This window comes from Theropithecus gelada, chromosome 16 (genome assembly GCF_003255815.1).
Source record: "Theropithecus gelada isolate Dixy chromosome 16, Tgel_1.0, whole genome shotgun sequence".
NCBI lineage: Eukaryota > Metazoa > Chordata > Mammalia > Primates > Cercopithecidae > Theropithecus > Theropithecus gelada.
In genome coordinates this window covers 51,745,220-51,768,327 of record NC_037684.1, presented here as the reverse complement: position 1 = coordinate 51,768,327, position 23,108 = coordinate 51,745,220, and the positions used below count along the sequence as shown (strand labels likewise).

General features: G+C 54.8%; 2 protein-coding genes across 3 annotated transcripts in view; one reads left to right on the top strand and one right to left on the bottom strand.

Annotated features, from left to right (window-relative positions):
* DNAH17 (dynein axonemal heavy chain 17) overlaps nucleotides 1-11,178 on the top strand; it is a 154,097-nt gene extending 142,919 nt beyond the window's left edge. The window contains exons 75-81 of the mRNA XM_025361810.1: nucleotides 111-302; nucleotides 5,293-5,472; nucleotides 6,200-6,382; nucleotides 7,777-7,959; nucleotides 8,296-8,439; nucleotides 9,336-9,561; nucleotides 10,730-11,178. Of these exons, the coding sequence (XP_025217595.1) occupies nucleotides 111-302; nucleotides 5,293-5,472; nucleotides 6,200-6,382; nucleotides 7,777-7,959; nucleotides 8,296-8,439; nucleotides 9,336-9,561; nucleotides 10,730-10,977 (1,356 nt within the window). The 3' untranslated portion in view covers nucleotides 10,978-11,178. The remainder of the gene's footprint in view (nucleotides 1-110; nucleotides 303-5,292; nucleotides 5,473-6,199; nucleotides 6,383-7,776; nucleotides 7,960-8,295; nucleotides 8,440-9,335; nucleotides 9,562-10,729) is intronic.
* Nucleotides 10,271-23,108, bottom strand: part of PGS1 (phosphatidylglycerophosphate synthase 1) — a 50,239-nt gene continuing 37,401 nt past the window's right edge. Inside the window, exons 8-10 of one of the 2 annotated variants that reach the window (XM_025361811.1) lie at nucleotides 20,368-20,516; nucleotides 15,449-15,578; nucleotides 10,271-10,822 (exon numbers count right to left, since the gene is read on the bottom strand). In XM_025361811.1, the coding sequence (XP_025217596.1) occupies nucleotides 15,459-15,578; nucleotides 20,368-20,516 (269 nt within the window). In that variant the 3' untranslated portion in view covers nucleotides 10,271-10,822; nucleotides 15,449-15,458. Of the gene's footprint in view, nucleotides 10,823-12,235; nucleotides 13,145-15,448; nucleotides 15,579-20,367; nucleotides 20,517-23,108 lie in introns of those variants that run through there. The other variant, XM_025361812.1, reaches the window with a different exon arrangement.

Genomic DNA, 23,108 nt, shown 5'->3' with positions numbered 1-23,108 from the left:
CCCACCCCAGCAAAGCATCTGGCAAGGGCTGGACGCTAGTCACCCTCAGGGGCATTTCTGTGTAAACTTCTCCCTCTCCGTAACACCTGACTGGAGCGTGTGCCCCACAGGACACCCTGGAGATGTGCACCAAGGAGATGGAGTTCAAGTGCATCCTCTTTGCCCTGTGCTACTTCCACGCAGTGGTGGCAGAGAGGCGCAAGTTCGGTGCCCAGGGCTGGAACCGGTCATACCCCTTCAACAACGGGGACCTCACCATCTCCATCAACGTGCTCTACAACTACCTGGAGGCCAACCCCAAGGTAAGGGGCTCAGTGGGCCCTGTGCTTGGACGTATCCCTCCCTCCCTCCTTCCCTCCTTCCCTCCTTCCCTCCCTCCTTCCCTCCCTCCTTCCCTCCTTCCCTCCCTCCTTCCCTCCCTCCTTCCCTCCCTCCTTCCCTCCATCCCTCCCCTCCCTCCATCCCTCCATCCCTCCCTCCTTCCCTCCCTCCATCCCTCCCTCCTTCCCTCCTTCCCTCCCTCCATCCCTCCCTCCATCCCTCCCCTCCTTCCCTCCCTCCATCCCTCCCCTCCTTCCCTCCCTCCATCCCTCCATCCCTCCCTCCTTCCCTCCTTCCCTCCTTCCCTCCCTTTCCTTTTGGTCTTTGTCTTAAAAGACATCAAGTAGGCCTGGGCGACAGAGCAAGACACCATCTCAAAAAAAAAAAAAAAAAGACATCAAAGAGGTTTCACAAACCAGAGAGCTTGAAAGGCAGCACCATCTGTGCTCTCTCCAGCCTGACGTAACAACGGTCAGTCCTTTGCCCCCACCTCCTGCAGGAGCCACTTCTGCTTGTTGGCACACTCCACGCTACCTGCCCCTCCTGCACCTGGCCGGGGATTCCCCCAGAATCCTGGCACCGCAGGCTGTGAGCTGGGACTCGGTGGGGAGGACAAGCAGGGCTTCCTGGGCTGCAGGCCTCACCATTGCTCTGTCAATGTCTGGAGAGAACCCAGGTTTGGAGCAGGACGGGCAGAAAACCTCCATGGATAGAAGGGAGCCCTGTGTCCATTATGAGAACGCATAAAGGCGCATGCAGACTCCACAGAGGACTGAGCAGAAAGGCGCACATCCTCCGGAAACGGTCTGCAGCAGGAGGCACAGCAGGTTGGGGCACAGAGCAAGGTACACAGCAGGGAGGGCACAGGTTGGGGACCAGACGGTAGCATATGAATCCCAGACCTGCTATTCACTGGATGGAGGTCCTCTGTAAGCAGCACATACGCCGCTAGGCCCTGCAGCCCCATCTACAGTCTCCTAAGACTTGGCCACCCCATCTATAAACTGGAGAGCGCAGCAGTGCCCACCACACAGGGCTCTTACGAAGCTTTGACTCAGGCTAAGCCTGGCACAGGCCCAGGAGCCCCTCGCCCAGAAGCCCCTCGCCCAGAAGGCAGAAGGCGGTGGACACCCCTATAAACCCTGGGTCCTCCTCCTCACTCTCAGCCTCCAAATCAAGAGCAACATGGACCCTGGCTCTGAGACAGCAAGGCCCAAGCGCCCTCTTACAGACTGGGAGGCAGATGGGAAGAAAGCAGCGCTCAGCTGCACGGGGGCACTGCTGACTGCGTGGGGCCGCTACCTGCGTGAGGCCTTGGGGTTGGAGCACTCCCAGGGCCTGGGTGGTTAAACACCTGCCCCTGTGACGTGAGAAACAGTGCTGGCACCAGGGGGGAAATGTTCGAAGCCTGCTCTGCCACTCATTCACTGAGACCTCGAGCAAGTCACTGGACCACTAAGCCTGCTTCCTCATGGGCGGAACAGGGATGACGCCTCCGCCTCAGAGCCTTGGGGCTTCAATGAGGGAAGCCTGGCCTAGCAATGCCAGCTTCAGGAAGCCCCTCTTTTTTTCCATCTCCTTGTAATAAAGCTCAGGACCTGGCCCACTAAGCCCCAGGCATGCACAGCACACGTGCTCTCAGTGGGTGTCCTGAGAAGGCCCCCAGGAGGTGACCTCTGATGTCAAGCACCCTGCCTGGGAGGCCATGACAAAGCCTCCTCACTGAGGCTGGAGGACGACGACCTCCCAGATTGCTGCTGGCGAAGGCTGGGCCTGGAACATGGTATGCTTTGTTCTTTGGGAGGCACACCAGCCCTGGAGCAGCAGGGGGCAGAACTGGGCCGGGACTCGGCTCCCCGTGCTCCCCGGCAATGGGCCACCGCAGGCCGTAGACGCCAGCAGGGGAAGGTGGCCTCCATCTGCCAGTCGATGGGGCAAGGTGCCAGCAGGACGTTTCACCCAGAACAAGACCCGGACCTGAAAACACTCCCAGAGGCACACAGGATGTTCAAAGAGACTTTCAGCATGGAGGGACGGCCTAACCAAGCAGACTAGTTTGGGAGAAAGTCTGGCTAGAAGTTTTTTATTTGAAATTTTTTAATTTTTTTTTTTTTTTTTTTGAGACAGGGCCTCACTGTTACTTGAGCAGGAGTGCAGTGGCACAATCACAGCTCACTGCAGCCTTCATCTCCTGGGCTCAGGTGATCCTCCCACCCCAGCCTCCCAAGTAGCTGGGACTACAGGGGCCACTACACCCAGTTAATTTTTTGTTTGTTTTTTGTAAAGACAGGGTTTTGCCATGTTGCCTAGGCTGATCTCAAACTCCTGGGCTCAAGTGATCTGCCCACCTCGGCCTCCCAAGGTGCTGGAATTACAGACGTGAGCCACTGCGCCTGGCCAGATTAAGATTTTTAAGACAGTTCCTTAGCCATTGCGCACTGACACACACTGGGCAGCTTCTAGGCTGCTGAGAAGCCACACGAGTACCATGTACGTCAGCGGCTGCCACATCCTGAGGCGCAGTGTCCTGATGTGGCCTGCGCTGGCCAACCTTCCCTCTGTCCTCAGGCCTCCCTCCCCCTCCACAGACTCCCCACCAGCTCCCACATTCCCTTCATGGCACAGGTCATGCTACACGCTGAGTGACCACGGGGAATGATGTCATCTGGGTCCATGACCTGCTCAGCCCTCTGGGCTCTGAGGAAATAGATCAGGGATTCCCACGCGAACGGAAGACAAAAGTCTGCTGGAACGTTGCTTTGAAACACAGAGCAAGCTGCAGGGACTCCCAGGGAGGGGCCTGAGAGCTACAGCTCCCCCAGGAGTCTCTGGGGGATTCCCTCAGCAGGTGCGGAAAATGCAGACAGCACCCACCCCCGCCCACTGCAGGAAACCACCCTCCTGAGGAGTGTGGGGGGGGGGGGTCAGGAGGGAGAGTGGGGCACAGGTCTCCCTGCCTTTCGGGAGACATAGACGCTGCCTCCAAAGCTGCTAAGCAAGATGCAGGAAAAGCAGCCCGCAAACACTTGTGGCGACCAGACAGAGGTTTTAAGTCACAAATGATAATTTGGAAAATATTAATGTTTTGAGTAAAAATTCATGACGCTAAGCCAAGTGCAGTGGCCCAAGTCTATAATCCCAGCACTGTGGGAGGCCGAGGCAGGAGGGCTGCTTGAGCCTAGGAGTTCAAAACCAGCCTGGCCAACACAGCAAGACCCTGTCTCTACGAAAAATAAAACAACTAGTCTGGAATGGTGGTGAGTGACTGTAGGCCCAGCTACTTGGGAGGCTGATGTGGGAGGGTCACTTGAACCCAGATCAAGGCTGCAGTGAGCCATGTTTGCACCACTGCACTCCAGCCTGGGACACAGAACAAGACCCTGTCTAAAAAACATACACATATGGGCCAGGCACAGTGGCTCACACCTGTAATCCCAGCACTTTGGGAGGGTGAGGCGGGCGGATCACCTGAGGTCAGGAGTTCAAGGAGGTCATGGGCAACATAATGAAATCTCATCTCTACTAAAAATCCAAAATATTAGCTGGCTGTGGTGATGTGCGCCTGTAATCCCAGCTACTCAGGAGGCTGAAGCAGAATTGCTTGAACCCTGGAGGCAGAGGTTTCAGTGAGCAGAGACTGCGCCACTGCACTCCAGCCTGGACAACACAGCAAGACTCCATCTCAAAAATAAGCAACCTAAAAAATATATACATATGTATATAAACTCATGAGACCAAATCAGATGATTGATGAATCAACTGGTTCTTATTCAATGAACTCACTGGTATTTGACGACAGCTCTTCTGGGCAGCACACAGCGGAAGTGCTGTTATGAGAACATCTGTCTCGCGCTTCAGGAGCTGCAGACTTCAGGGAAAGAACAGGTGTGCAGAACTGGAGAGAAGCTGACCGTGAGCAGCAGGATTTCGCATGCTGGGTACCAAAAGAGAATGTCAATTATCTTATTTTTATCCCAATTACATGTTGGAATTATCTCTTTTAAAGTGGTTGCCACAAAATTTAAAATGACATTTGTGGCCTCGATCCGTGGCTCCCACCATCCTTCTGCTGAACTGGCTGTGCAGGAGGCGGCTCCACAGTGGGCACATGGAGGCGGGAGGAACAAGGGCCGGCTTCATGGCAAGGACGCCCATGAGCCAGACTTTGTAGAAGGAAGAGTGTTCCGGGGCGAAGGTGTGACGTGAGACCGCAAGGAAGCCTGGAGGGCAGTGGGAACGGCAGCAGGGAGGCGTGTGGTCGCCTGGCGTGTGCTCTGGTCCATACTGCCGAGTTTGGTCTTCATTCCCTAAGGCCCAGGCAGCCTAGGTCAGATAAGTCACTTGCTCAAACCCTCTATGTGACTGCAAAGACCCTGGAGGCACAGGAGCTACTAGAAGGAGGAGAACCAGGAAGGACTCGACTTCCACAAGGTGGGAGACTCACCAGATGCATCTGAAGATGTGACTAACTGGACTTCCATCGACAAAAGATCGACAGCACTGGAGTCAATTCTTGAGCCACACAGAATCAAACCACTTGTGTTGAAATTGGACCATGAAGGGCAGTCTCGAATGTAACAGAGCGGGAGAGGCAGAGGGAACAACTTCCGATTCAGCCCTGTGGCCTCTGAGGCACAGTGAAGCACAGCAAACACCTGCCCCACGGGAGGTGCAGAGAGCACCGCCTGCAGAAGTGCTGTCCGAGGTGGAGGGAGGTGCCGCACAGCCCCTTGTGAGAGAAGCCAAAGGGGCCGGACACTGGTGTCTGATGGTGCGGGATAGGGAAGAAAGGTGGCCCTGGGGCCTGGCGACCCTGAAGGTAAACGGCCAGGAGGCCGACCTGGAGGGCGAGAAGGCCGCAGCACCAAAGGCTGGGTTCCCATGCCCTGCCTGCCTGAGCCTGACCCTCTTTCATGGCAGAGAAGGGGCACAGGGGCGCATCTTCCCCTACACACTGTCATCTTTCCTCAGGTGCCCTGGGACGATCTCCGCTACCTTTTTGGTGAAATCATGTATGGCGGCCACATCACAGATGATTGGGACCGTCGGCTGTGCAGGACCTACCTGGCCGAATACATCCGAACGGAGATGCTGGAAGGAGACGTCCTGCTGGCCCCCGGCTTTCAGATCCCCCCCAACCTGGACTACAAGGTAAGGTGACAAGTTAAACAGGAGCTTAACGTAATGAAGGTTCGTGCCTCCCAGTGAGAGTCTGGCAGCACAAATGGAGTATCCATAACTGAGCAAGAACCCAGGCAACCAAACTAAGAGGATGAGAAATGTGTCTCACTTAGAAGAAGCACAAGGCTAATACAAACAACTTTTTTTTTTTTTTTTTTTTTTTTTTTTTTTTTGAGACGGAGTCTTGCTCTGCCGCCCAGGCTGGAGTGCAGTGGCCGGATCTCAGCTCACTGCAAGCTCCGCCTCCCGGGTTTACGCCATTCTCCTGCCTCAGCCTCCCGAGTAGCTGGGACTACAGGCGCCCGCCACGTCGCCCGGCTAGTTTTTTGTATTTTTTTAGTAGAGACGGGGTTTCACCTTGTTAGCCAGGATGGTCTCGATCTCCTGACCTTGTGATCCACCCGTCTCGGCCTCCCAAAGTGCTGGGATTACAGGCTTGAGCCACCGCGCCCGGCCACAACTTTATTTTTTTAAATTTAAAAAACAGAAATGCAGCCTCAGGGAAGGGGGAATGGAATTTTCCTTTATGTTGCTGGGAGCACAGGGGGCAGCCCACAAAGGGGGCTGGGAAACAAGTGGGATCCGTACAGAGAGCAAGACGTGGGTGGAACGTTCTGGCAAGGAACGCTTAACGAACAGGACATGGGTTTCAGCCTGCACAGCTTTGCGTCTGCTTACAAACTGCCCTCTTTTTTAGGGTTACCACGAATACATCGATGAGAACCTGCCCCCCGAGAGTCCCTACCTATACGGCCTGCACCCCAACGCAGAGATTGGCTTTCTGACAGTCACCTCAGAGAAGCTGTTCCGCACTGTCCTGGAAATGCAGCCCAAAGAGACGGACTCAGGGGCAGGCACAGGAGTGTCCCGTGAGGAGAAGGCAGGATCTTTAAAACCGCTACCAAGCAAGAGGAAGGGGGAGGATCTAGAACCAGGGACGGGGTGGCAGGAACTGGCGGCAGTACAGGGGAACTTGCTGGTGAGGTACACCCTGCCCCAGCCTCGGGCTTGGGTATCAGAAACGCTGGGGTGGGACCCACAGGCTGTTTGGCAGGTCCTCAGGCATGGCAGCTGCAGGCTTCGTTCGGGTGAGGGCATGGGCCCAGACAAAAGGGATCCTCAGGGGTGTGGATGCGGCTCCGAGAGCACCCCAGCCCTCTGCCCTGCAGTCTTCCAGCTTCCCCAGCTGAGTGCCAGGGAAGATACCGGCCATTCCCCGCCCTGGCCCGGCCAGCACAACAGCAGTAGCAGCTTGTGCAGGGCAGCCGGATGAGCAGGAAGGTGCTCCAGAGCAGCTCAGGGGCCACGACGGCAGGTCCTGCTGCTCACAGTATTAGATAGAGCTCAGGGATGTCAGTGCTCTGAACAAATTCTCACTTGTCTGGGGAGCTCTGTGCGGCCTCCTGGGTACCTCCCCCGCTTTTTTTTTTTTTTTTTTTTTGAGACGGAGTTTTGCTCTCGTTGCCCAGGCTGGAGTACAATGGCGCGATCTCGGTTCACTGCAACCTCCGCCTCCCGGGTTCAAGCGATTCTCCTGGCTCAGCCTCCCAAGTAGCTAGGATTACAGGCACACGCCACCACGCCTGGCTAATTTTGTATTTGTGATAGAGACAGGATTTCACCATGTTGGCCAGGCTGGTCTTGAACTCCTGATCTCAGGTGACCAACCCGCCTTGGCCTCCCAAAGTGCTGGGATTACAGGTATGAGCCACTGCACCTGGCCTGTACTTCTTAATAGAATGTGGAAAAGCTCTATTATGTATTAGCCAAGCACTAGGCTTCCCAGTAGACTGAATTCTCTATGTGAAACCCTTCTTAGTCTAATGATTGACATTAGAAACTGACTGACAGATGGTGTGCAGGTGACCACTGCACTGTGTGGGCCACTCCTTAACAGGGTGTGACTGGCATGGTCCCTACAGAAAGCCCAAGTAAAGGACAAAGTTGCAATCCCTCAACCACTGGCTAAATTTGACCAGAGGCCGGTGCATGGGAATAAACGTCTGAGGCACTGGGCCAGGTGGCCTGAGGCACCCACGGCCGCAGCTGCAGGGCCTTGTAGTGAGATCAGAACATTCAGAGCCGCTGGCCAAGGCTCCCTCCCCTGGTCAAGGGTGTGGCTGCACCCACGACCCTGCGTTTCTGGCCACCCCACTTGCCTCCCCCCTCCCCTCCAGGAGTCGGGGCTGGGAGCATTCGGGGCGGGCTCCCTGACCCTGCAGCAGGTGGGGCGCGCTCCTCGCAGTGACGGGCTATCTGGGGACTGGCTTCCAGGTGAAGGCCGTGCTGGACGACATCCTGGAGAAGATTCCGGAGACTTTCAACATGGCTGAGATCATGGCAAAGGCAGCGGAAAAGACCCCCTACGTGGTAGTGGCCTTTCAAGAATGTGAAAGAATGAACATCCTGACCAACGAAATGCGCCGTTCACTGAAGGAGCTGAACCTAGGGCTGAAGGTAAAGATGGGTCAGCCAGGCCCCAAGGACGTGGCTGGATGGCGAAACCAGCAGAAACCCAGGCCTCTGGCAACCCAGGCCTAGCACGGGCCCTGGAATCAGCATGGTACTGCTCCCTCTCCAGAGTTCTGGCCGTTCCAGAACAAGCCCCAAGGAGCTCATCTAGACAGTTCCTGAGCAGGAAGCGCTTGCACGGCCCTGATGCAGGGTATCTCGAGAGGCAGGGTGTCTCGAGAGGCGCAGCACAAAACCACACTGTGTTGACAACTCGTGACATGCACTGGGGCTGGTGCTCTCCCAGGCCCCAACCCAGGGCTCCGTCTGTGTGTCTCCTAGGGAGAACTGACCATCACGACCGACATGGAAGATCTGTCCACGGCTCTCTTCTATGACACCGTGCCTGATACGTGGGTGGCCCGGGCCTACCCCTCCATGATGGGCCTGGCGGCCTGGTACGCAGACCTGCTGCTCCGCATCAGGGTAAGTGCCGTTTTCTCTGAGAGGCTTCCTAAGACTCAGGGACTGAGTGCCCAGGGCTCGGCACACTCCACACCCTAGAGCCTGCAGGAGCATGGCCAGGAGGCTCCTGGGGGCCTGTCCTCCATCAGACCAGGGCCAGAAGGGCCTAGCCCACGCCCCACCCATCCCCTCCCACGCCCTGACAGTGCAGCCACTTCCTCCCAAAGGAGGAAAACAAGCCAGGCCACAGAGAGCAGCTTCCATCAGCTCTTCCTCGAGCGACCCTCAAAGGGTAAGCTGCCCGCTGTAAGGAGCGAGGCAGTGAAGGCAAGAGCCTCTCTGCGCTCCTAAATTATCCACAAACGGGTAGCCATTCCCTTCCTGACCCTTCTCTACCTGTTCCCTTGTTTAAAATGGAGCAGACAACAGCTGGACGTGGTGGCTCATGCCTGTAATCCCAGTACTTTGGGAGATCAAGGCAGGAGGATCACTTGAGGCCAGGAGTTCGAGACCAGCCTGGCCAACATGGCGAAACCCGTCTCTACTAAAAATACAAAAATAAGCCAAGCATGATGTCCTGCACCTGTAATCTCAGCTACTAAGGAGGCTGAGGCAGAAGAATCGCTCGAACCCAGGAGGTGGAGGTTGTGGTGAGCCAAGATTGTGCCATTGCACTCCAGCCTGGGTGACAGAGCGAACTCCGTCTCAAAAAAAAAAAAAAAAAAAAAAAAGGCAGACACCAAAGTTGCGTCACGGCAGGTGGCTGGGCTCCATGGCCCCTACTCTGTCCAGCACTTCTAGCTTGCTGAGTAGCCCATGGAAGGTTCTGGCAGGAACCCTGCTCAGAACGGCCAAGGCCCTGTCGTTCCCATGTCATCCTATGCCCTCTCCTCTCAGTGGCTCGCGTGTCCTTGCAGGAACTCGAGGCCTGGACAACAGACTTTGCCCTGCCCACCACCGTGTGGCTGGCTGGCTTCTTCAACCCCCAGTCGTTCCTCACGGCCATCATGCAGTCCATGGCCAGAAAGAACGAGTGGCCCCTGGACAAGATGTGTCTGTCTGTGGAGGTGACCAAGAAAAACCGAGAGGACATGACCGCTCCCCCCCGAGAGGGCTCCTATGTGTATGGACTCTTCATGGAAGGTAAGGAGGGTTCTTTCTGTCTGCAGAAGCTTCCAGAGCCAGTGCTACTTGCCAAGACGAGATAAAACTAGCTCTTGGCAAAGACAGGCTGTTCAAGAGCTGTGGGGACAGGCAGGAGAGAGGTGCTCTCAGGGGGCATCAGCCTGCAGGTCAGAGCCACACTGACCCTAGAGAGGGTTGAGAGGATTCAGGGAATGTGCAGTGGTCTGGAGGAGACCAAAAACGCCCCAGTCACTTGGTCTGTGTTTTAGTGAAAACAGCAGAGCTTGTGTGAGAGCGGCTCCGACCTGATGAGAAGTGCTGAAAAGCTCAGGCTTTCCCCGGCATGGAGCAGTGAGCCCAGGACAGAAGTGCGTTTTGTGGCTGCACTGAGACTCCAGGGCAGCCTGCGCTGAGACTCCAGGGCAGGCCGGCTGGCCCAGTCCCACCCGATCCCCAGCTGCTGCGGCTCCTGGAGCACAGGGTTCAAGGGAAAAGAGGCTGGTGCACCTGTTAGAAATCTACCCCCACATCACCCCTATCCTGCTACACAGAAGAGGTCAGACAGGACAACGAGGCCGGCCATCTCCTCAGCCCACCTCTGAGTTGAGCAGCAATGCCCCCACCACATACCTGTCCCCTTCAACAGCTGACATCACCCTGTTACCTGTGGGGTGGCAGGGCTGGGCTGGCACTGGCTCAGGCGCCCCATTTCCTACACAACCAAGACAAGCTCTCCATGTTTATTTTGAGATTTCAGACAGGAAACAGAAACATCATTAAACAGGGCGAGTAGAAATAATAGTCTGGTTGAAGGCAAATAATATTTATATACATAGCTGTATGTACACATAGAGCAGACATTACACATGAAGAATCAGGGAACTTTAATTTTTAGCTGGAGTTATGATTTCCTGCCACTGACATTAAGGCTGACAGATGAGGCTCTGAAAACGCCACAGATTTAAACGGATGGAACCCAAGGGCTTTAGCTGAGCGGTTCCTTGTGCCCAGCGAGACGGGGTAGTTACAACATGCACGCCATCACCTACGAAGGCCTCTGCTTCCTGCTGTGGCACCTGGCCTGAAGCCTTTTGGGGTGGAGCCCATCTCTGCATCTCTGCAAAGGGAGGACCCCTCCCTTACTTACTGGCAGCACACCCGGCCCTCAGCCATACTGTCCCTGCAGGGGCTCGCTGGGACACCCAGACCGGAGTCATCGCAGAAGCACGGCTGAAGGAGCTGACCCCAGCCATGCCTGTCATCTTCATCAAGGCCATTCCTGTGGACCGCATGGAGACCAAGAACATCTATGAGTGTCCCGTGTACAAAACACGCATCCGCGGCCCCACCTACGTCTGGACCTTTAACCTGAAGACCAAGGAGAAGGCAGCGAAGTGGGTCCTGGCAGCCGTGGCGCTGCTGCTGCAGGTTTAGCTCACCCCCGCCTCACGGCCCACGCTCCCCGAGGCTGGACCACGACTCAGCCCTTCACCTGTGACTTATTATTTACAGGAACTGGTTGTTGCTTTTGTTCTCTTAAATAAAGTGCTTTGTAACCAAGCACATCTGAACTAACCAGAGGGTGGAGGTTGGCGTGGAAGAGGTGGGGCAGATTAAAGCCTGTGGAGCCATTCAGTTGTGCCCATCTGACTCCATTCTGTACCTGATGGCCACCGTAGGGCCTGGCTCAGGCTTTGGGGAAAGGCCCCAATTCCCAGCAGCCAGAGGCAAGCATTCCAGGAAGCAAACCCTAAATCCTGACTTCCTGGCAGGGGGGTCAGTGGGGTTTGTTTTTAATATGAGCAGCATGTGGGGTGAAGGCTTGGCACTCACACCCTCCGGCCTGATGCTACATGCAAACCACCTGCCAATGAGGGGACAGGGCGTTACCCCGTAACAGAAGCTGCCGCCTCCACACAACGTCTCATCTGCCATTACTCCCCGCTCCCAAAAACAACAGGACCTTTTACAAGTAAGGAAACACACCCAAGCCCCCGCCCCCAGAGTCTAGAAGAACAAGCCGTTCCCACAAGCCAGCCCCGGACGTGTGGGGCTCTGCGGCTGTGCTGATGCAGGACACGGCAGTGAGGTGGCCAGGCCGGCTACGGCAGCAGGATGCAGGCACAAGGGGAGAGGATTAACTAGCAACCTGGGGGATGAGGGGAGGCAGCTGTAAACGCCAGAAAAGATAGATCCCAGGGGGACCAAGACAGGGTCCTCAACATTTTTTTTTTTTTGAGACAGTGTTTCACTCTTGTCGCCCAGGCTGGAATGCAATGATGCAATCTTGGCTCACTGCAACCTCCACCTCCTGGGCTCAAGCGATTCTCCTGCCTCAACCTCCCAAGTAGCTGGGACTACAGGCACCTACCACCACACCCAGCTAATTTTTGTATTTTTAGTAGAGACAGGGTTTCACCATGGTGGCCAGGCTGGTCTCAAACTCCTGACCTCAGGTGATTCACTGACCTTGGCCTCCCAAAGTGCTGGGATTACAAGTGTGAACCACTGCGCCCGGCCCTCGAAGTTTCTTAGGCTTCAAAGCAAAGCAGGCTGGTGCAGCAGTTCACACCTCTAATCCCAGGATGGCGGGATTACTTGAGCCTGGGCAACATGGCAAAACCATCTCTGCCAAAAATACAAAAAATGAGCCGGGAATGTTGTATGTGCCTGTAGTGCCGGCTAGTCAGGAGGCTGAGGCAAGAGGGTCGCTTGAGCCCATGAGGTCAAGTATGCAACAAGCCATGATCATGCTACTGCACTCCGGCCTGGGTGACAGAAGAGACCCTGTCTCAAAAGGGGGAAAAAAGGCAAACACACCCACTGGGAATGTCTAAGTTCAGCTTGATCAAGTTTTGCAAAAACATTTTTCCAAGTTTACTCACCTAAATCATGGGTTAAGAAGCATCTAGAAAATCCAAATTCTGAGGGTAATGATTCACAACAATCTTAGGGCCCAGTAGGGCTATCGGAGGGAGAAGAAAAACATCCCTCAAATCCTCCCTTCCTGGCGCCCAAGGAAGGAATCCAGCCCCTTTGCGGCTGCAGAGGAGGCAGTTTCAGCCTCCCCCAGCCTGGCTGGGCCAATACCTCTGCTGGCCAGGAGGGGTCACTGCAGCCCTTCAGGTGACCAGGGGAGATAAAGCTGCCAGGGGCCACCAAGCAACTCACTTCAGTCCCTGGTAATAACCACAAAATGTGAAGTTTTTCCATTTTGCCTTTAAATCATGAAATAAGAGTAATCTATTCCACACATATATGTCATGGGTAGTTGACAGAATTATCTCTAAACTTTCCAAGAGATGATTCGCACTTAAGCTGCACTCCAGCGACAAAACACAGGGACTGGAGCACAACAGCCCCATGCACCTAGAACGCCGGGAGGACTGCGGCGGCGACCACCCGCTGTTCTGTGTTGCTCTGGTTGCTTTGCAGAGTTAGGGAGCCTTGGTCTGGGGAGCTCCTCGGGGAGAACCTGCCTAGGACAGCCTCGAAGGTCATTAGCCGAGACAGAGGGAGCAGTGGTGCGCTGCGGGAACAGCACTGCAGATGGCTTCAGCCGGGCTGTGGCACAATGATGTTTACTCTGGTCCCACAGAATCTGGAGGAATGCAAACTCTGTTTACCGAAAGCCTCTCTCCAAACAGAAACCCACTGCCCCTGCACATTCCTTTGGCTCCTCTAGTCTAATTGTCCCACAAGACAGAGTAATGACTAGTTTGAAGGCAAACTGTTAACTGATGTGCTGCTGCCCAGGGCAGTGTGGCCAGGCCGCCACTCCATCTATCCCCAGCCACTCAAACTGCAGTTCTGCCTGGTGCGGGGACTGCAGCTGCCCTTGTCTAAGACCAGGTGAGCCTATGAACCAGACCCCATGAAGGGTGACAGTGACTGCTGCCAGCCCTCGGGAGGGAAAGGCAAGAAGCTGCTTCTAGAGAGGCAAAGTACAGGGACTAAATCTAATCTCACTCCACGAAAGGAAAGGCTGCCATGCCCTGCAGCCCAGGAAGCTTCTCTCTGTGCAAGGGTCAAGCACCTCAAGATAAAGAGATCAGGCAGTGAGGTTACGAAAGCTGCTCCTGGAGACACTGGGGGATGTGGAGAGCTGGCTTTATAAACACACATGACGTGGATTCAAAATCCCCTGCTACTAGGTGACACAAAAACTTTTTTTTTTTTTTTTTTTTTTTTTTTTGAGACGGAGTCTCGCGCTGTCGCCCAGGCTGGAGTGCAGTGGCGCGATCTCGGCTCACTGCAAGCTCCGCCTCCTGGGTTCACGCCATTCTCCTGCCTCAGCCTCCTGAGTAGCTGGGACTACAGGCGCCCACCACCGCGCCCGGCTAATTTTTTGTATTTTTAGTAGAGACGGGGTTTCACTGTGGTCTCGATCTCCTGACCTTGTGATCCGCCCGCCTCGGCCTCCCAAAGTCCTGGGATTACAGGCGTGAGCCACCGCGCCCGGCACAAAAACGTTTTAAGTAGATCCAACACAAAGTTCACTCTTCAAAAAATAAATTGCTAGGGCAAAAACAATCACAAGGTATAGTCCTTAACTGAACTTCAAGTCAATCAAAAAAATTAATTTTAAGACAACTGGAATTATGAACACCATTTAGGTATTTGATGACACTAAGACATTCTTGGTAATTTTTGTTTTAGGAGTGACACTGGTGCTTTTTTGGTTAAGTATATATTTTGGGGGAAGATAACAGGATATGCACGTTATTTAGAAATAGAGACACGTGTGCATATCAGAAGAAACAAGCCAAAGTGGCTGCCTGAGGGGAGGGCAGGAAATGGCCGCAGTATTGTTTTTACTCTCTACATTTGCACATATTATTCAAATAAAATTAAAAGTAATTAAAATAACTAGAAGAAGTTGCAAGATAAACTACACATTTTTAAAAAATGAGATTTAGCCGAGAACTAAGGTGGCAGGCGCTAAGGGAGCCCATGCTGCACGCATGAGACGCCAGCACTAGCGCATGCGCCGGCCACATGGGCCCTGGCTCCTCTTGGACTCCTCACCATCCCTCCCCACAAGCCACCATCCAAAGGCCCAACCATCCAAAGCAACAGAGCTACCCCCAACATCCAGACCCAAAGAGCAGGGGCTGCAGCGGCCTCGGGAGCCTGACCCCACCTGAAGTGCAGTCCAGGCCCGGAGGAATCCAGGACACAAAGGGTCACCTAGCAAAGACCCCACCTTTAATAGCAGCCACCCCCTGCCTGGACCTCTAGGCGTCAAGAGAGTCCAGAGGTACCTCAGGTGACTGTGGGACCCCACTGGTGCCTCTGGTGAAGCGGCAGGCCCCTCCTGGGTGGGCAGAGAGGGTCCTGATACTCAACTTCCAGAGTCTAGAAGGGTGCATCTCTGTAACCGCAGCACAGGGATGTCAGCGAGGCGTCCAGGCAGCAGCCCGAGATCTGGCTCCACCGACGCCCCACCCTGCAGGCTGCAGCTAGCCAGGACAGCAAGCCAGAGCCACTCTCACGAGCAACTGTGCTCTCCTCCTCCCACGTCTACATCTCCTGCACCAGCATGATCAGCTTGGAGGGGCTCCATCTGCCTTTCTGCCCCCTCATCCCTGAGCCCTTGCCCCAGGGCCTCTTCAGGACCCCCTGGGAAGGGAGAGCAGAAGGGGTTGCCCACTGCCGACCCCAACACAGGCATCTTGAGACTTAGTGGAGTGGGTACCTGATGGAAAGTCAACAGACTGCCTAATTTAGCATTCCGCTTCTAACTTTGAGGACAGCTGCCACACCCCTGAAGACGCTGCTCTGTGTTTAACTGAGAAAGGGATCAAAGAGTCCTCCGGGAGCTCTGGTTGAGTCAGAACGACCACCTGCCCCACCTGTGAACTCCCGGGAAAACCGTGCTGAGAGACGATGCTAGAGACAGCACCTGTGTGTCCTCAGAAGAAGTTCTTGATCAGTGGAGTCACCATCTTCACCCACAGCTTCACCTGGCGACTCGGCTGCTCGAAGGTGGCAGAGGACACCACCCCTGACCTCAGGTAGAGCTGCTCTTGCTCCTGAGGAAGAGGGACAGACAGGTAGTGAGGAGTCCCCTCCAGCACCACACCACATGGCCGGCTGGCCCTAGCCCAGCCCCTCAGGCCAGCCTGGAAAACCCTGACCTCCCATGTCTACCTGGCCCCGAGATTCCCAGGGTGCTCTGGTGGCAGGCAAGGCCAGGCCCTACAAGTTGCACCATGAAACATTCCTCAGAAAAGCTAAGAAGCTGTGTTCCTGAAGACTTCTAAGGGCCGGGCACAGTGGCTCAAGCCTAGAATCCCAACACTTTTGGAAGCCGAGACAGGAGGATCACTTGAGCCCAGGAGTTTGAGGCCACCCTGGGCAACATAGGGAAGACATCGTCTCTATGAAAAAATCTAAAAAATTAGCTGGGTATGGTGGTGTGTGCCTGTAGTCCCAGCAACTTGGGAGGCCGAGGCAGGCGATGGTTTCCGCCTGGGAGGTCAAAGCTGCAGTGAGCCGTGATGGTGCCACTGCATTCCAGCCTGGGTGGCAAAGTGAGACCTTGTCTCAAAAACACAAACCAAAAGGCTTTTGAGACCAAGACATGTAAAGGACTCTTAAATTTCTTCAATTTAGAGTTGAAGAAATATAACTGGTGGGAAAAATAGTTTAAATGTTCACCCTCACTAAATGAGGAAATGCAAATTAAAATGAGGTATTTTTTAAATGAGACAGTTTTTCTTCTATCAAACTGGCACAAAGCTGTTTTGTGATGTCATTATCCTCCACGCTGATGAATGCTTAGTGCTGAGGGAAAGGGGGACAAGTCGTCTTCTAGAGTGAGCTCTGGCAACAAGAATCAAGCATCTTAAAAAGCTCCCTTTGCAAGAGTTTACCACAAGAAAATCACTATGCACTAAGATTTTTATATACAGATATTTATCATAATATTTATAACAGGGAAAAACTGGAAACCACCTAAATGTCCAACAGCCAACTTACTAACAACTCATATGACAAACCAGCATTCACCACGAACTTACTAACAACTCGTACGACACACCAGTTTTTGCCATGAGAAGAACGTTTACCTAACCATATGGGAAAGTGCCCAGAATTGGCAGGCAGAGGAAGCTGGACACGAAATACATGTCCACAACAGAATCGTCATCTGATGCTTAACGCTCTGCCTCTCTGTGTGCTGTACGCAGAAGGCAGGCAGCCAATCACCACAATGGCTTGCTTCAGTGGTTTTCCCTGCATGAAATGGTTTATTTCCGCTTTTCTTAATTTTTATAGTGAACACTTGTTAATTTCATATTTTAAAACAGGTTTAAAAACATTTATGTATGTGGCCGGGCGTGATGGCTCATGCCTGTAATCCCAGCACTTTGGGAGGCCAAGGCGGGTGGATCACTTGAGGTCAGGAGTTCGAAACCAGCCTGGCCAACATGATGAAACCCCATCTCTACTAAAAATACAAACATGGCCGGGCGCGGTGGCTCAAGCCTGTAATCCCAGCACTTTGGGAGGCCGAGGCGGGTGGATCACGAGGTCAGGAGATCGAGACCATCCTGGCTAACATGGTGAAACCCCGTCTCTACTAAAAATACAAAAAACTAGCCGGGCGTGGTGGCGGGCGCCTGTAGTCCCAGCTACTCGGAGGCTGAGGCAGGAGAATGGCGTGAACCTGGGAGGCGGAGCTTGCAGTGAGCCGAGATCGCGCCACTGCACTCCAGCCTGGGTGACACAGCGCGAGACTCCGTCTCAAAAAAAAAAAAAAAAATACAAACATTAGCCAGGCGTGGTGGTGTGCACCTGTAATCCCAGCTACTCGGGAGGCTGAGGCAGGAGATTCGCTTGAACCGGGGAGGCGGAGGTTGTAGTGAGCTGAAATCGCGCCACTGCACTCCAGCCTGGGCGACAGAGCAAGACTCCATTAAAAAAAAAAAAATTTATATATGCTTTGCCTGAAATGGTGTTCGGGATCTTTAAGAAGCTTCTCTCGTAAGAGTCTACCCTCCAAATGCTCCCTCCTCAGTGGGGCACCTGGCAGCGCTCACAGGGTCACACCGCGACTCTAGCCCTCTCTCTCCTCCACTGAGTCTCCAGCGCTCTCCTCGGTAACGTCCGGGCCACACCTACACCCACCTTGTCGTGAGGACCACGGGTGATGACCACAGAAGCACAGCGCCAACCACAGGACAGCAGCAGCGGTGGCCTGTGCCACTCAAAGCAGCACCCTCCCTGCTCAGGAGACTGGGAGTGAGCCCTGGCAACTCCTCTACCCCAGGGGTGACAAGGGGACACCCCACACTCCAGAACCCTACAGAACGTAGCCTTGGCTTTTCCCATCAAGAGCTGGGCAAAGCCAGGCCCCGGCTTCATTTCCGCCTGCCCCCATCCCCCTGCCCCCATCCCAGGCTCAGTGGGTCCCATCCACCGGTCCATGCCACACTCCCAACTGAGCAGCCCCGCAGCCCCACGTGTCACAGACATGGGGCTTCCTAATTGCTGCTGAGGTCCCAATCCCTGGCTGGACGTGCCTGATGGAAGAGCCAGCTCTGGTCTCGGGGGGCTGGTGTGCAGGAGTCTCCACAGACCTGGCTCCAGCTTTATGTCTTCAAATGCACACCCAGCCAAGATTGCAACGAAATTCCCAGAAACACTTAGGTTTCCTCACAGACTCCACAACAGGGATGGAGAAGGAAGTCAGCTGACGAGGTTACCACGCTGTTCGAGGGAGTCTTTCTTGGGTCACAAGTGGTAAACTGTGTTCCCTGAACAAAACCAGGAAGCTTTCAGTGTTTATTGTATGTACTAAGTGGAGGGAGGGACTTCAGATTCTGATAAAAATATCTCCCCGTTCCCAGTGCCCAATGTGACTTGAATAGGAGGGCCCTTCCCTGAATTCCCAAGGAGAGCTCCGGAGACAGCTTCGGAGAGCAGGGAGCCTGTGGTGGCTGGGGCTTTAGGGACTTTCTGGGTTGTGGGGAGGCTGGAGGCTGGGCAGTCCCAGCAGGATTTGGTATCTAGGGACCGGGCACTGCAGGGCCCAGGAGAGCAGCTGCCGTCCCAGTATATAAGCATAGGTGGAATTATCTGGAAACATATTTCTGCGTTTCACAGGCAGAGAAATCAGTCTATCCCTAAAGAACGGAAGAACTACAGTAGCAGAGCTACCACCCTCCCACAGGCAAAAGCCCCTGGGACTCAGGTTTGGAAAGAAAAAGAAAATATCCTAAATATGTCATTTGAGAAAGCAGCTCCTAACCACAAGCAGCCCCAGCTTTTCTCAAGATCCAGGATGTGGGTTCAATGCTCTTACTAGGGCAGTGGGGGAGGACAGTCAGTACCAGGGCCCCAGCACAGGCCTGGAGGACTTGCTCCCCCCATCAACTCAGATCCATGCAGAGCGCATCCTGGGCCCTGGCCAAAGTCACCAAGGACTCTCTGCCGCCCTGGCGCAGAGCTGCAGTGGAAGTCTCTGCAAACAGCCCCCTGGAACTGAAGCAGAAGTCCAGGAAAGCCCGCTGTGGAAAGCTGCCGGCTCAGGTCTTTCCCACTAGCCTGGCTCCAAGGCCAGCTTGTCACCCTATTACTGGAATCTCTCAGCTTGTGGGGGCTTCCTCAGTCATTTGCTGTAAACCTCACTGTAGGAAGAAACCCGAGCAAACCCATTACCCCACTGGCCCACCCAGAGCATGACTGACCGCTGTCACTTCCTCTTGCGCCTGTCGTGGTCATGAAGCCTTTCCTGGCACCAAGGCCCCAATCGGTCACTGACAAGATTCCCAGGCTGCAGGAGGACAGATCCCAGGGAACACAGCAGTGACTATTTCCTCGTCCATCAACAAAGGCTCTGACAATTTTGCAACAGTTATTCCCAAACCCTGGAGCATAAAAGCTTCACAGAGTTACCGTCCCACGCTGCTGGGCTCTGGCCTGTGGCCGTGTTATCTGCATCCCCAGGAATGGAAAAGGGAAGTTGGTGCCTTCCATGGAAAAGGGTTATTGCAAAGATCACAAATTCATGAGCCCAAGGCACCATCAAGGTCTCAGACAAAAGGGTAATAATGTGCTCCCATTTCAAAAGTCTATCCACATGTCACAGGCCATCAAATAGAGGGTCATCCAGAAGCATTCACCAGCTCCTGGTAACCTTTTATCTCCTCAAAGAGAAAATACGCTGCTATTATACAATGGAGGGCCGAAACCACTGCTGAACCCTTTATTTTTTGAGATGGAGTTTCACTCGTTGCCCAGGCTGGAGTGCAATGGCACGACCTCAGCTCACTGCAACCTCTGCTTCCTAGGTTCAAGCGATTCTCCCGTCTCAGCCTCCCGAGTAGCTGGGATTACAGGCACCTGCCACCATGCCCAGCTACTTTCTTGCATTTTTAGTAAAGGTGACGGTTCACCATGTTGGCCAGGCTGGTCTTGAACTCCTGACCTCAGGCGATCCACCCGCCTCGACCTCCCCAAGTGCTGGGATTCCAGGCGTGCGCCCCCGCGCCCGGCTCCAATGCTGAACCTTTGAAGAGCTGACCCTTTTTCTTAAAAGGGAAAGGTCCCAGGGAGAAAATGGTGGCCTCCTCTAGTGCAGAGAAAGAAAAAGTCTCCAGGATGTGGGGTGCGAAGCGTCTAGGGAGTCACAGGCACGATCTTCCGAGGCTCAGCACCCATCACTGCACTCTTGGAGACCCGGAGTCTTTCCTGCTCTGCTCCGAGTCTCACTCGTTGCCTCAGGAAACAGCTCTCAGGGCAGCCCCACAGCACGGGCAAGCCTGGGCCCCAGCCACACCCTCAGCACCCTGGGAAATCCCACTTGCCATGACCAACCTGGTGAAGCTGCTGCTGCAGGGCCTCGTTCTCTGTCACGATCGCAATCTGGGCCTCCAGGTCCCGGTGAACTGACCTGTACCCAAAATTAGGAGAGCCAATCAGCGTGAGACAGGGCAGGCTGCTCCCTGCCAGGTACAGCCAGAGGCCTGCAGGGAAAAGGAAACGTGCAGACAGGAAATGAGCACAGCATCTGCCAAAGTCCTCTCCACACGCTGCTGCAATCTAAGAGAAAGGCAGCCCGCTCTGGGTGCCTGGACATGAGGGGTGGCTGCAGAGCGGCGGACAGGCCACACCAGGACTCGCTCTTCCCCCCTACCCCGGCGCGGCAGGAAGCAGGAACCCAGGACCGGGGCGCAGTCTCAGCTCAACTGCTAGTCTTTGCTTCCACCACTCACACCGTGGCCTTGTGTCCCAAGCAGGACGAGAAGCAGGCTTTCCCAGGGGAACATGGTGACGCCGCCTGCAGGACTGCTCTCATATACCCCTGCCCAGATGCCCACTGAGCCTCTCCCCAGAGAGCTCAGGGCCTTGAACCCCACTCTGAACCGCCTCTGCACATCCACACCTGCTGACACTACCTGCTAAGCTCAGAACCCGCACTGGCCATCCCTTCCTGTGAGCACTGAGAATCCTCACACGTACTTCTCAGAAGCAGCCACCTCAGTGCGCAACAGGGCAGACGGTGAAGGACAACCACGCGACCCAAGCCAGCAGATGTGGGGTTGTCACGCGGGGTGGCTGGTAAGAACAGGTCTGCCTTGAAGGCTGGCTGCCTCACCATAGGTCCTGGGTAGGCTGTCTGTGCCCTTCTGACTGAGGGACATGCGAGTCTCCCAGACCCAGCCTCCCTATTTCAAGTTGCTGATGCACCAAAACCCTGTGAGGACAAAGGGGGTCCAGGCCTGAGACCTCTGCCGTCACTGCCCACAGGGCCCAGGGACTTCCTGGCTGGACAAGGCAATGAAGGAGAAAGCTAAAGGGCCCTGTTTCTGTCACACCCAGAGAACAATATCCCCTTTTGCTGGGAAATGAGCCAGTCAGTATTACAGCTGGAGAAAAGGCAGGGCATGGGGTACACCGTGTGGCAGGGGGAGCCACGCTACGGGGACATTTCTGTAACAAGGCCACAGGCGTACTCAGAATACTAACATGTTACCTGAGATGATGACAGGCACAGTTCTGTGGCCCATTCCACACCTTCCCAAGGTCCAGGGCGGATTCCCACAGCCCAGCCCCCATCAGAACTAATTCTAAAAAGGCTGTTACCAAGACCTAGCATCCCAAACACACGTGCTGCCTGAGACGCCCTTCCTCCCATAGGGCACCCAGGCTCGGCCTGAGCTCAAGACTTCCCTCCGTGCTGCCCTCCACCGGCACTAAGAATGCTTCTCCCAGAAACTCCTGCCTGATGTCAGTGTAAGCAAGTGTGAGTGGGGGTGAGAAGGTAGTGAGGGTGAGCAGGTAATGAACGGGGTGAGCGGGTGTGAGCAGGGGTGAGCGCGTGTGAGCAGGGGTGAGGGGGTAAAGACCAGGGGTGAGCAGGGGTGAGCGGGTGTGAGCAGGGGTGAGCGGGTGTGATCAGAGTGAGCAGGTAAAGAGCAGGGGTGAGCGGGTGTGAGCAGGAGCAAGCAGATTTAAGTGGTTAGAGCAGGTGTGAGTGGGGGTGAGAAGGTAATGAGACTGAGCAGGTTGAGCAGGTGGCCCCGGGTTCCTCTAGGGTGCCCTGCACTAATCCCAGCATCCCAGAGTTGCCCCTCCCCATGGGGTGTTGAGTTCTCCCCCACTGACACGCCCCTTTCAAAGGACCCACACAATCGTCATGGTCGAGTCAACACAGTATGTAACACGCACCAGGCTCCTAAAATAGCAAACGGTTTCCTAATCTTCACTTAGAGCAAGAGCATTTCCAAGAATATCTTGGGTAAGAGGTGACGAGGCCCTGCGCTTGTTCCTGTAATGGGCTCGTCTCCACCCCTCCAAGGGCCACATCAAAGCCACTTGCTGGCCTGTGTGCATCGCGCCATAAACAGGACCACCCCGCTGGGCCACTGGCCATGCAGGCCATTCACAGGACCACAGGTGTGGGCAGGCTGCCCCCTTCCCCTGGCGGCTCTGATCCAGATGGCTCACACTGCCCAGGTTGGTCCAAGCAGAACAGCGCTCGTGGTCCCTCGTACACACAGCCCCCCTCCCACCCCCTTTTCCCCAGAGCATGGAGCTGGCAGAGACAAGGCGCAAGGCAGGCGTCCGCCAGCCTCAGACCAGAGACAGGAGCTTCCTCCCACCTGCCGTTGTTCATTCCAACTTTTCTAATGACAAGATGAGCCTCTTAAAACACTGGGTCTGTTGTGTGACTTGTCCAGCTGGCTCTCCCAAGCCCACGGAGGGAACAGTGACGGTGATGAGTAGGAAGGCCACACGCCCACATGGGTGATGAGGGTTAGGCTGCTCTGTGTCACACCACCATGACTCGGTGTCCACCCCACAGCTCCTAGACCACAGAATCTGATGGAGAAGGTTGGAGGTGCATGGTTCTACACACACTTTTTATTTGCCAAATCCACCTAAGCACTGGCTCCTTTTTTTTTTTTTTTTTTTTTTTTTTTTGAGACGGAGTCTCGCTCTGTCGCCCAGGCTGGAGTGCAGTGGCCGGATCTCAGCTCACTGCAAGCTCCGCCTCTCGGGTTCCCGCCATTCTCCTGCCTCAGCCTCCCGAGTAGCTGGGACTACAGGCGCCC